This window comes from Eptatretus burgeri, chromosome 10, assembly GCF_056783735.1.
Source record: "Eptatretus burgeri isolate ZD-2024b chromosome 10, Ebu_testis_v1, whole genome shotgun sequence".
Lineage (NCBI taxonomy): Eukaryota > Metazoa > Chordata > Myxini > Myxiniformes > Myxinidae > Eptatretus > Eptatretus burgeri.
Window position 1 is genome coordinate 69,384,386 of NC_140970.1, and position 14,033 is coordinate 69,398,418.

The following is a 14,033-nucleotide window of genomic DNA, read 5'->3' on the forward strand; positions in this document are numbered from 1 at the left end:
GTGAGGGGGGTGAGAGGGGGCAAGAGAGAGGGGCGAGAGAGGAGGGGAGAGAGGAGGGGCGAGACTAGGGGTGAGAGAAGGGGGAGAGAGGGGGGGAGAGAGGGGGGAGAGAGAGGGGGTGAGACTAGGGGTGAGAGAGGGGGGAGAGAATGGGGGGGAGAGAGGGGGCAAGAGAGGGGAGGGAGAGAGGGGGGAGAGAGGGGAGTGAGAGAGAGGGGGCATCACAATTCAAGAGAGGGGGAGAGGAGAGGGCGAGAGAGGGGGTGAGAGAGGGGCGAGAGAGAGGGGCGAGAGAGAGGGGCGAGAGAGGAGGGGCGAGACTAGGGGGGAGCGAGGAGGAGCGAGAGAGAGGGGTGTCACAATTCTTCTTCGTTTGATATGTCACAATTGACACTGGGGACCTGAGTATGTTTCCCAGGTGTTTCCCAAGTTATGTCCATTTATGACATGGTTGGTCCAATCTAATTGAAATAATTCCCCAATCCAGTCGTCGTTTAAGCACCTACGGGCCCGCCCCTACGGGCCCGTACTAGTTAAAGAGTAATTACGTTTCCTTTTTTGGAAATGTAGACAGTGACTTGAAACCGGGCCTCAATGGCGGTGTACAGAAGCATTAAAAAAACAATAAATACAAGGCACAGGGAGGTGAAATTCACTGCATGTGATGTGTAATGTGCGCAGAGTAAAACGAGGGTTCATTTACATACGTGCGATGTCTAATAACTAAAGAAGATATAAGCACACCTGACACTAGGCCGAGGCTTCAGGCTTTGGCATGCTCACGAGGCTGTACCCTCAAAATGAAAGGACCCAGAAGATTTTTTTTTTAAATAGGGTAACATTTGTACACATAATGTTTTAAAATAACACTTTTTCTTACTACAAAACATCATATCTTCCAGTCTCTGAAAAACCCTTGCGAAGAAACAGTGCATGCAGATGTATAATGAGTATATAATATATGATCCTTGCATGAAATTTCTTGAATTTTACTGATGGAAATCCAAACAGTAAAGGAATATTTACAAACTGCCCTGCTCACCATTATAGTTCCAAGCCAGCAAGTTTTTCCATTACACATGATGTATTTTCAATAAAATGCTTAACCACTGACTTATGTCATTTGTACGGGATGGAACCGGTTTTTTTTACATCAGCGTGCAAGCAACAACAACAAAATGCTGTTGCCTTTCCAATTGGCATGCAATACCACACGTCTCTGCTTCATGCGGGTTTGATTTAAAGTGCGGCAGAAAAAACAGAGAAATGGATTGGAAAAATTTGACGATTATTTTTTTTCCCACGGGAATACACTTTTCTGATGGTGAATTTTGCTTTTTAAAGTCTACATACACAAAGTGCAGTTCATCGCCTAATGGAATTCTCTGGCTTTCTGGTTTATCAACAGCCTCGAGGAGTACTTGTGAAGGGGTAGCGGATGAAGACAAACGATGAAGGAAAAAAGATTGCCAGGAGTTAAAAGATTGTTGCAATATAATCATGAGGTTAACTATTCAGTTATAGAATGCTTTAGGCTTGGAGAATGTCCTACAGGTACACCCACTCACCTCTAAGCCACCGAGCCAGAGTCGGAATCCCGACCCAGCTACAAACGACAATTCTGGTGCTTCACAGGCAGGGCTGTGCATCAATGTGTGTGCCGGCCCTCGGATGTACGTAAAACTGGGCGTCCTGTCTGACGACATTAGTGGGTGGACATGAAAGATCGCACGGGGTCCTTCGCGAGGTGTAGGCGAGTTATCGCGGGGACCCTCAACAAATTCCGAATCCCTGCCCAAACTACTGCTGTGAAGGTAATAACAACGCTCTGTCATGGAGCATATGGTACATCAGAATCGGAATATAGTATAACTTTTCGGTTCAAGTCGTAGTGTTTTGAACAGAAAATAATACTTTCAGCAGGTTTTGTTTTTTTTAACTATGAAATTCCCTTGATCGTTTCACACCATTGCGTACTCCTATGTATGACGTAGTACAAATAATAGTGAGTACACTATGATACCAAAGAAAGGTGATGCAATTGCACGTGTTATAATCTTAATGACTTTTGAGCCACCCTGAAGTCTCTGGATTACCTGTAGGTCATATTTGAATCATGTTGGAATCAGGTACATTTGCCTTCCTTACCTACAATCCTTACCTTACCTATGATTACCTACAATCAGGTAATCAGACGAGTCTCAAGGTATGTCTGGCCCATGGAGCTTTCGAACGACACATGTTGGGGCTTCCTGCATGGCAGGGCACCACTCACCGAGTTATTGTATAGTTCAAACAAAACTGAACACATTAATTGCTTGTTTATCCAAATATGGTGGGATTTCATTGCCCCAATGTAAGCATGTTGCCCTTTTGCCCTCTGTTTCCTCACTCTTCTATGAGCCTGTGTTTTGCATATGTACACTCTTTCTCTTCAATATCTCCATCGATCACAACTGAAAATCCTCTCCCTAAAGGCTTATCATCACAATCTAACGGAATACTTGAGCCCAATGCAGGAAATGATAAAATATATATTTTTCTATAAGCATACAAATACAGGAAGAATATTTACAGGTGCTGCCTGGCATCAAGTCCAAGTAACCCATCAAATCCAAGTAACCCATCGAATGAATGAGCACATTGGAAGCGAATCCCATACTATAGTTCAAAAATGTCAGAATCGTAAAGACAACAGTAAAAAAAAAAATGTTTTTTTTTTTTAAACATCGCATATTCATTTAAGACCATCAAGTTGCGGACTCTGCAGGTCCCACCGAAGTAGCATTTTACACTAAGCTCTCCACACACGGTTTCTTATCTGAAGTGCTCATCACTGTAATTGTCTCCTCGAGGTCGTTCTCGCTTGCATCCCGTTTGATCTGCCGGTCGTACAAGCGACCGAAGTTGCTCACAATAACGGGCACGGGCAAAGCGATCATGAGAACGCCAGAGACAGCGCACACACTGCCTACCAGACGCCCACCTATCGACCGAGGGGCCATGTCGCCATAACCCACAGTTGTCATAGTCACAACCGCCCACCAGAAGGACCCTGGGATGCTGGAGAACTCTTTGCTGCCCTCTAGAAAGAACACTGCACTCGAGAAGATCACGATGCCGATGCATAGGAAGAGTATGAGCACACCGATCTCACGAAGACTCGCATGCAATGTTTTGCCCAGGATCTGCAGGCCCGTTGAGTGGCGCGACAACTTGAAGATGCGGAAAACCCGAAGCAGGCGACTCACGCGGAACGCTGTGAGGGACATCTTCTGATCTTCCCCGTGCTCGCTCCGTACTTCGGAGGCACTGAGAGAGATGAAATATGGAATAATGGCCACCAAATCCACAATGTTCATGACACTCTTGAAGAAGTTTAGCTTATCTGGAGAGACCACGAAACGCGTGATAAGTTCGAAGCAGAACCAGATGATGCATGCCGTCTCGATGACGAAGAAAACTTCCACTTGGTTGTCGGCCTTGTGATCGCGTATGTTCGGAACCGTTTCGGCACAATACGCAGCGATCGAGATCAAGATCATTGCCAGTGAGAAGATGGTGATGCATTTTGCGAACATGGACGTATCCGGATACTCAAAGAGCTCCCAGACAATACGCTGTATCCTCTGTTTGGGCAATGGACGTAAAGGCCGGTCGTCCACACCCTCGGATTGCTTGAATGCGCAGATGGTTTCCTGGCCCATCTCGTAGAAAGCAAGCTCTTTTATGAATATATTGTAGGGAACGTTGTCTGGCCGTTTGAGCATACCTCCTGATTGGTAGTAGTACAGCACGGCCTCGAAGCTGGAGCGGTGTCTGTCAAAGAAGATTTCATCACGGACGGGGTCATGGAAGAGTCGTCGATGCATGGGGTCTCCGAGAAGCGTGTTTGGAAAGCGTGCCAGGGTGCGCTCTGCGGTCTCGAAACGCAGTCCCGATACATTAATGGTGATCCGTTCATTCGGACCCGGGGCCAAGTTGGGGAGAAGCAACTGTTGCTGCGGCGTTCTGCATTTGTTGATGGATTCCTTACGCTCCCGCACGCTCTCTGGTACGCCGTTAGCTAAGCCGTCCAGAGGGCGCTCCATACGGCGGACCGAGAATGCCTGCGGAACACGATGACAGCCACTGCCAGTCAGCGGAACGACGGATGAGGCACCTTGGTCTCCGGATTTTAAGACCCTACTGAAAGACCAGCTGGGCGGGAGGTTGCCACGGTGTAAAGAGAAATATGGTCGCTCACGTCCCTCTTGCGGCGGGTCTCTACGGTGCAACGCCGTCTTGGCAGGCGAAATCTCCTCCGGAATCTCCGACCCCGGATGAGGTTTATCGGTTCCAAAACTTTGCTTAAAGTTTCTTCCTTCCTGTCTCAACTTTCACTCTGGCGTGTGGTGGTGATCCTCATTTGGAGAGAGGTCACTCGATCTTGGAGATGAATGCACGTACACTGATCGACGTGCTCCGTATGCCGCTCCTGCTGAGATAACTGAAGTGTGAGCTCTGTGGGGGCCACGCGTCCTTTGCCACTGCCTATCCGCATAAAGTACGACTGCCAAACTTTCCTATGCGACAACTTCAGTCATCCCACCCCTATCGTCTGAGCCCACCTTTGCAGATGGGCTACGTGGAGATAGGAGGGGAGATGTTTTTGGCTTAAATCAAGTACTGACTTGAATCGTATTCGTACAATTTCACAAAAGGGGACATGCTCATCAGTGAGTAGCTCGTGTTGAAGAAGCAGTGTCGCCACTTCGGCTGTGACGCCATACAACAACTTGTTTTGGGAAGCAAATAAACCTTGTGCTCAGCATTGCTTGCCCGTCAAGACCTTGATGGTCGTGAGAGAAGGATGGAAATTATTGGGATGAAGTGGGTTATATTTTTTAATCCCCTCGGAAACTTTATACCGGTGATAAGTCTGCAATAAAACGGGTTCCGTTTACTTTCTTCGCTGTGAATATTTTGACTCTTTACTTCTGTCCATCGTTAGTGATTATACTTTGATAGCATAAAAACCTAAAAACCATGAAAGAAAGTCCTACTCTGGAGGCCTGAGGAATGGGAGGAACCCCCTGGGTGGTTGCAACGGGGGCGTCCTCTCGAAATCCATCATGACGTCATTGAGAAGGGCACCAAACTGAGTGACGTTGATTTAATTAGTAAACACTAGATCCAATCAGAACACTGGAAAAGTCTAATCATGTCACCACGTTAAGCGTGTGTCTTAAGAAGAAAAAGCACAAAAATGATTGCAAATTATGGTTGCAAAAAAGTGATTACTGTATAGTGTGTTTGAACTACAGTACAAAGCTTTACTTTTACACGAATGGTGTCTTACATGAAACACCGTGACATAATTTTTCTCGTGGAGGATTTTCATCCAATTCTGATTGAATGCATTGTTTTAAGATTAGCCGAGATAATTCTGGTTCTAATCGTGGTCGAGACATCCCAAAACTTCCGTTCATGAGAAATGCCTCACCCAGCCTTTTGTAGGTAATGAAATGACATCAGTAGTAGAGACGTACATTAAATGGAAACCATAATTTGCAAAAACAATTACATGGTATTTTAAACAGCAATGAGCTTGTATCAACAGCAAAAAATGTTTTTCATTTTAAAAAGTAAAACAGATCCTGGCAAAACAATCACGTGGGAAGTAAGCTGGGTGGTTTGCCATGCCCAATCATCACTGAGGGAAGATTTAAACCTGCAATCATCAGATGATAATTATTCAGCCTGGCCGACCGGTACGCACACTCACCCCTGAGCTGAGTAGCCTGGGTTCGAATCCAGACCCATGCAGACCCAATAAACTGCAACCCATATGTTTCACAAGCAGAGTGATTCATCAATGTATGTGCTGTCCCCTCGGATGGACGTTAAACAGGAATCCCGTCTGCCGGAATTAGTTGGGGGACGTCAAAGATCCCACGGTGTCTTTCGTGAAGAGTAGGCGAGCTCTCGCCGGAACCATGAAAAAAATTCCACATTCCTGCCCTAACCTACAGAGGACACTGCATCAACAGCACAGCTGCGTCCACAGCCAATGATGCTATCCTGCAGCCTTGTGCTGCTTATGGAAGAAAAATAAGATTATTCAGCCAATTAAACCACAATATAACCCGACAAACATACCGCATTACATACTGATTCCTTCATCTCCAGGTTTAAAGAAATTACATCTCAAATTATGTAAACAAGCAAGGACCTCCAACTGGGGATTGCATACTCAGGCGAAATCGAGAATACTGCATTCCTGTGGGCTTCATTAAAGCATCGTCAAGCTATCTGACTTGAATATCGTTGAGGTCATTTTGACTTGTTATACTTTCATCTTTTTTTTTTGCATGATGGAAACTCATGGAAGAGTAATGTGATGAAAAAGTTCTTCTCCACAATCACTTACTTCCCTCAAATGCATCATGAATGCATCAGTCCCAACCTCATGCACCTACCACCATCACAACCCCTCACCTACAAAATATTGAAATATGCACAAGTGCTTTGTCTCAGCAATATTATCATACTAGCAAATCCAACCAGTCGCTTTGTCGATAGGGGGTATTAAGGAGGGGGGCTGAGAGAGGAGGAAGGGGATGGAGAGAGAGGAGCTAGGAAGGGGGGAAGAGCAAGGGAAGGGGGGAAGAGTGAGGAAAGGGGGGGGGAGGTGGGGAGAGCTATGCCTCACCAAATGTTGGGAATGATGTGAGGACAGGGTGAGAGAGAGGGGGAGAGAGAGGGGGAGAGAGAGAGAGAGAGAGGGAAAGAGAAAGAGAGAGAGAAGAATGAAAAAAAAAAAGAAGAGAGAAAGAAAAGGGGTGGATGTGAGGTGAGTAAAGAGAATGATATGTTGCGTTTAATGACCGAACACACACACACAAGAACAAACTCTTGTCAGAACAGCTGTACAAACAACAACAAAACAGAGTTTATAATGTAATCTGCTGGCACATCTGCAAAAACTTTGACGTCTCAGTTCCAGAAAGTTTGTGGGAACATGAACCAAAAGTAATCACTGAAAACATGGAAGTACACTGGTCAGACATATTAGAACACCTCCATTTTTCCAGTTTTTACTGAGATTTAAGCAGTTTGATGTTTCAATGTCTCGGAAATTAAAGCATAGAACAAATAAACAATTGCAGATAAAAAAAAAATCATGGAATCGTTTTGTTGAACAAAATTTAATCTAAATTTTTGACTCATCAAAGTGGCCACCTTTTGCAGATATAACAGCCGAACATACTCGTGGCATTCGTTCTACAATGGAAATCAAATATTGTTCGGAAAGTTCTTCCCAACACTGTTGCAGAAGTTCCCACAAATGTGTTGCACTTGTAGGTTACTTTGCTTTCACCCGTCTGTCCAGTTCATCCCAAACCAGCTCGATGGGGTTTAAGTCTGGAGACTGTGCTGGCCATTCCATGATTTGAAGCCTACCGTCTTGTTCTTTTCTTCTAAGGTAGTTCTGACACTGCCTGGAGGTATGTTTTGGGTCGTTATCTTGCTGTAGGATGAACCCCTGACCAAATAGGCATAGACCAGAGGGTATTGCATGGTGCTGCAAAATGCTGTGGTAGCCCTTTTGGTTCAGGGTGCCAGTCACTCTGTGCAAGTCGCCGACTCTGGATCCAGCAAGAGCCCCAGATCATCACGCTTCCTCCCCCATGTTTGACAGTTGGTGTCACACACTGAGGAACCATCCTTTCGCCTACTCGACAGCGTACAAAAACCCTGTGTGATGAACCGAAGATTTCAAATTTTGATTCATCAATCCATAAGACCTTCTTCCAGTTTTCAGTAGTCCACTGGCGGTGCTTTATGGCCCAGGCAAGCCTCTTTTTCTTATTTTGACATCTTAGCAATGACTTTCTTACTGCCACTCGACCTGTCAAACCTGCAGCTCAAAGTCTTCTCTTCACAGTTGAAACTGAGACTTCCTTACTTCGACCAGTGTTAAGCTGTGCTTGAAGCTGCTGTCCTGTGAGCCGCCTATCACGCAAGCTGTTGACTCAGAAACTTGTCTTCTGATTGTGTTGTGGCTTTGGGTCTGCCAGACCTCTTCCTGTCAGAGTTTCCTCCAGTTTCCAAGTGGCTTTTGATGGTGTAGGAAACTGTACTCATTGACACCTTGGCTTCTTTGCAATTTCTCCAAAGGAAAGACCTACACTTTTAAGGGTTGTAATGGTCTGTCTGTCTTCCTTTGTTAATTGTCTTTTTCACCCCCATTATGAGAGCAATATACAACTTCCTGCAGTGCAATATTGTCCAAATAATGCTTCAGAGGGTGTAGCAACACAGTCTGTTCCAACACTGCTTTTATATAGACAGAGGGTTTGTAACTAATCAACAAAAGTTGGGACACCTGTAGGAATTGTTTGCATCAACTTTCAAGGCTGAATTTACTTCCATTGCTGCAGAACAGCTGCAGTTGATAACCCATTACTGGTTCCCTGAAAAGGGCCTTTTTTAACAACTCCGAAATATACATTATTTTTCAGTTTTTGGTAACCTCAACTTTTTTTAACCTCTGGCAGTTTACCGCTTAGCTTTGTAACATTTCAGGTTATTCACTGGACTTGAACTGCTTAAATTTCAGTAAAAACTGAAAAATGCGGGTGTTCTAAAACTTTTGACCCATAGTGTATCTACCGCTCACATACGACCTAATGATCCGATCGAGTGTGAACATGGACAACAAAGTGTTGCAACTAGATATCCTTCGGTACAAAAAAGAAGAGAAGGCATTGCTGATTGAGGTGTTAATTACCAGTGATTTGGGGCTAAACGATGCAGAAATCAAGAAAATGACCAAACACCAAGACCTCAAGAAAGAAGTGCGAAAATCCTTGAAGCTGAAGAATGCCAAAGTTGTACCAGTGATAGCTATACCTACAGGAATGATGACAAAGAACCTCACAGAGATATTATACATAAAGGCAGTACCCCTGGGCACGCACTTGGTAGTGGCTGGATAAGATAATCAGGCAACCACTGGTAGGCATGGATGACCCACAAAATATATAACGCAGAAGAAAGTAAATACCTTTGGATGCTTTTTTTAATGCCATGAACAAACCTTGGTACATCACGGGTGATAAAGGTTGTGGTTAAGTTTCATCGTGATTGTTTGTGTAGTTTTGGAGAAGAAAGCAAATACTTATTCTGGGGGGCAACCTTATACCTCCATAGAGCCAGATTTTTCTAATGCCATGAACAAACTTTGGTACGTCATGAAGTTTCATCGGAATTGTGTGTGTCGTTTGAGAAGAAAGCAAATACCTCTTTGGGGAAGAAACCCTGTCACACACACACACACACACACACACACACACACACACACACACACACACACACACACACACACACACACACACACACACACACACACACACACACACACACACACACACTGGAGTCAGTGTGATTACAGTACGTCCTGCAGACAACCCGGAAACCTTGAGTCGCTTTCACCGAAAAACGACGTTACATTTCTGTACATTTCAAGGATATGATCACAAACATTATTCTTTATAAACAACTGCGTGTGATGGGTGGAAAAAAATTGTCTCGGTAATTTAGAAAACACGTTAATATGGCAAACGGCTCAGAAATCGGATGTTATCAAATACATTTTGCTATGAAACTCACAAAGGGAAACATATAACATTTGTAAAGCAAACCGGATAACCAAATGCTTTAGAAACAGGTGCGAGGATAAAGGAAAACACCTTAAAGAACCTCCATGAGATACGGGATGAACCATTACCATCACGACACCCAAAACAGGTGTGGCATGTCCACACACCTGCGGACAATCCGTACAGATCCAAATCTACCCGTATGTACCACGTCCGTGTGTGCTGGAAACATACCTTTACCTTGTAGTCACTGTCGACTGCACATCCCGATCAGGACACGAACTGCACCGTACAGCTCGGTAAGTGGCTTAAGCACTCAAGCACTCCAACGGAACGTCTGGCTTGGCAAGCGATTACCAATTTCCGTTGATACAACCATGAACTTGGAAACACCCGTGCAATGTCCGAGTTGAACAAATCAACACTTTTGGGGGGGAGTCGGAACTGCTGATACTTCCAAATCTGGAGCTTACATCTATTTATCGTTCAGAAATCGTTGCGGCCTGTTCCAAGTCAAAGCGTGGTTGAGTAGGCCAAAAAAAATGGCCGCTTCAGACCCCAGTGAGGTTACCCGGGAAACGCCTCAAGACCCCAGACAGCGAGGTGGCCGAGGATCGCCTGATGAAGGATTTAATTAAATAAGGCCGTTAATTATCTTCAAAAGGAATGTTTTAATTAACCCAAACACCAAATTTTCACTCTTGCACTTCCTTGGAGTTTTCTTAGTGTGCATGAAAAGTTTCAGGCTGCTAGGTTTTATAGATTTGGAGTTATGGAGGACACACACACACACACACACACATTGCCTTTTATTAGTGGAGACATAATATGGAATTGGCAAAGCCTAGAAGCGAACGTAGAATTCTTCTTACATTCGCTTCTGACTTTACATAAAACTTGTTCACAACTGTATACTTGCCAACTGGACCGTGGTACATGTAAGTGCCGCACAGCTGATGATTTTGACGCAATTTCCGGTTACTTCGGCCTGGATTCGGGATCACCGATCAAATAATGTAAATCACGATTTAAAATGATTTTTTGATGATGCGGGAGGTATCTTTATTATAATTAACTTTGGGGAAAAAATAATGGAATAAATAAATAAATAAACGATCACTTCTGGTCAAGAATAAAAGAAAATATAAGTTCCGGAAAGAGTTTCAAAATCACTCCCGGTAATGTTAAATACAAAATAAACTTCCTGTCATGAAAAAAAATCACTTTCCGAAGAATGAAATTAACTTTGGGGAAAAAAAATGATTGAATAAATAAATAAACACTTCCGGTCATGATCTTCCCGGCATGCATCATTCCCCCATGACAAAAACCGGAAACAAAAAAAAAAAAAAACAGAAACAAAACAAAAGCGGAAGCAAAAGGGTCATAGCCAACGACACGGATTCACAATTGGCAGTGTATTGTGTTGTTTTTGTTGTTTCCTAGTCTCATGTGCACGCATTAAGTAATATTCATAAGAAAGAAATAAAACCCAATCGTGTTTATACACCGCACAGCGTTTAACAACAACCGGAAGCAAAAGGTGATAGCTAACGACACAGATTCCAAATAGTCAGGGGTATTGTGTTGTTGTTTCCTATTCTCTCACGTGCACTCGTTAAGTATGAAGCTCACTGCGTTCGCTATTAGTGTAGTAGATAGTACAAAAATCGTGCAAATTATGATACAAGCATCAAATTTGGCATTTCTGTTCTGCAGGGCTTTCTGATCAAATCTGCCCAATTGGCCATTTGAAAATCCAGATTTTGAAACATTTGAAAGAAAAAATAAACTTCAAAAAAATTTCAAGTTTCAGCTGGCTCAAATTCTTGAAGCGCAAGTGAGCATCCCAGACAGAGAACCAAGGGGAGATGCAGTCATCGTTGATGGCTCAGCACTTATCAATGCCCTACCTCCACGCACTTCAAAGATATTTGATGACTATGCTAAAGAAGACACCATCCCAAAGGTGGAATCCTATGGTGCCAGGTACGAGAGGGTGGACGTAGTGTTTGATGTGTACAAGAAGTCAAGTCTGAAGTCCGAGGCAAGGCCGGAAAGGGGGCAAGGAATCAGAAGAAGAGTGACAGGAACCAGTAAGACCCCAAGTAACTGGAGAAGGTTTCTTCGAGATGACAGCAACAAGACAGCTGTTTCACTTCCTTGCGGAAAAGATGTGTGAAGCACAGACGACAAGCACAGTCATTGTCACAAAAGGAGAAAATGCCATTAGCAACACAAGTCAGTCACTGGATGTTGTGTCTCCATGTTGTCATGAAGAAGCTGACACTCAAATATTTGTACACGCCAGGGATGCAACGACGGATGGTAGCAAGTCCAATATAATTAAGGCTAATGACATGGACGTACTAGTCATAGCAATATCTGTACTGCCATCCTTACAGGAACTAGGTCTTGAGAACATGTGGATTGCCTTTGGTCAAGGAGCCAATCCACGATGGATTCCAGTCCATGAGATAGTTTCTGCAATAGGGCCTGAGAAAACTCGAGGGATCCCATACTTCCATGCGTTCACTGGATGTGACGTCGTGTCTGCCTTCCGTGGTAAAGGGAAGAAAATTGCATGGCAGACTTGGAACGTCTTTGATGATGTTTCTGAAACATTCATCAATCTCAGCCAGCATCCAACATAGATTTGTGATCTTGACTTTTTTGAAGTTTTTTTTGTTTTTCAAATTTTTCAAAATTTGGATTTTCAAATGGCCAATCAGGCAGATTTGATTAGAATCCCCTGGAGAACAAATGTGCCAAATTTGATGCTTGTATCATCATTTGCACGATTGCTCTCAAAAATTGCTGTTATCTGCCCCACTATATTGTTTCGGAAATGATCCTTAGGGGTTAAACAATCTTTAATATACTGAAACGCAAAAGTAACTTACCACTTGTTTGAAATGTAATAAAATTGTAACACTTCAAAATAAAACAAACCAACAATTGCTAATTGAAACATTGGCATTTTATTGATGACATGTCAAGTTTTTCACCAAGATACACCATCTCATCAGTTTGTTCTACAGTACAGAACAGCACAGGGTGCAATGTCAGTCCCCTTTCAATAGCGTGTGTGGCCACCATTGTTTTGGATACAGGCAGTGCATCATCGGCGCATACTGCCTACCAGTCTTTGGATGGATTGCTGCTGGATTCTGTCCCACTCAGTCCTCAATGTCTGAAGCCATCTGACTTCGGACCATCTGCCAGTCCTGCCTTGCATTGGTGACTCTTGGCCTCCCTGATCGAGGTCTGTCATCTGCAGAGTTGTGGAGGGTGTCTCTGTCCACCAGGGCCGATATCGTCTGGTGTGAACAGCCAAGGCGACGTGCCACCTCACGGTAGCTCAATCCGCCTTGCAGTATGCCCAAGACACACTGCCGTTGATCCCTTGACAATTGTGGCATGTTGATTGAAATGCCCATTTTGCACTGGCCTTTTAAAAGCCAATATCCAGACATCACGTGCAGCTCATTAAAATCATCCCATACCCCTTGGCTAATCACTGACAGTCAAAACGGCTGTTTAACAGCTGTGCTATGAAGTGACCATTGAAGGTTCAAGTGACCATCCGTGACCGTTTTGTCTGACAGTGAGGACACTATTGTCCACAAATAAGTTCACATATTTACTACACACAGTGTTATTATTGATATTTGAGGGTTTAAAAGGTGGTAAGTTTCTTTTGTGTTTCAGTATATAAGGTACAGTAATTATTGCCCTGCATGAAGTGAAAGGCAGGGTGAAGCAATTTGTTCGAGTTTGTCCGTCCTTTTGTATTCTTAGTTAATGATTGAGGAACAACTTATTTAAATTAAATGTCATATCTTTAACATAAATCAGAAGACATGTCTGCCGTTTTACAGGACTTTGGCGCTGAATTTGTCCCGATCACACCGATGCAGAGTGGAGTCCCGGAGTGAGATAATATTTTTACTCTCTCTGGAATGGTGTGGCATTATTAAATATACATTAAAATAAGTGTTGATATCATAATAGGACTGTATTATTGCAAAATAACTCATCTTATTGTGAGGTGGTTGTTGGAGGTTTGGGTGATGATTTGCTGGTGGATGGTATTGATTTGCTGGTGGAAGGGGTTGAAGTGCTGCTGGTAGCTGTTGAAGTAGGCCAAAGTAATTGTATTATATGCACTTGCTTTGCCTTCTGTTTTAATTACCTGTGAAGTTCAGTGTAGGGATTTAAAGCTGACTCGATGGTCCACTTGAACTTCAGACTTCTTTATTTATGGGGGTCTTTTTCACCTTGTATTTAGCCTAAGAAGACCTCCCTTGTGTGGACAAGGGTTAAGTAAAGTGCAATACAGTAACAAGGAATAAGAATAATATAAATCTTTTGGAATCCACTAGC

At 43.7% G+C, this 14,033-nt stretch overlaps 2 protein-coding genes across 2 annotated transcripts in view; both read right to left on the minus strand.

Moving 5' to 3' along the window:
- Window positions 1-14,033, minus strand: part of LOC147018802 (uncharacterized) — a 120,208-nt gene that overhangs the window by 71,929 nt on the left and 34,246 nt on the right. The gene's annotated exons all lie outside the window — the stretch shown is intronic.
- On the minus strand, window positions 2,515-4,557 carry LOC147018805 (potassium voltage-gated channel subfamily A member 1-like). Its single transcript, XM_085898845.1, has one exon. It carries the CDS (start codon window positions 4,089-4,091, stop codon window positions 2,790-2,792), a length of 1,302 nt encoding a protein of 433 aa, XP_085754971.1. The 5' UTR covers window positions 4,092-4,557; the 3' UTR covers window positions 2,515-2,789.

Bases quoted from the DNA above. Each gene is read 5' to 3' on its own strand.
- LOC147018805 (XM_085898845.1), bottom strand. From the start codon at position 4,091: ATGGAGCGCCCTCTGGACGGCTTAGCTAACGGCGTACCAGAGAGCGTG.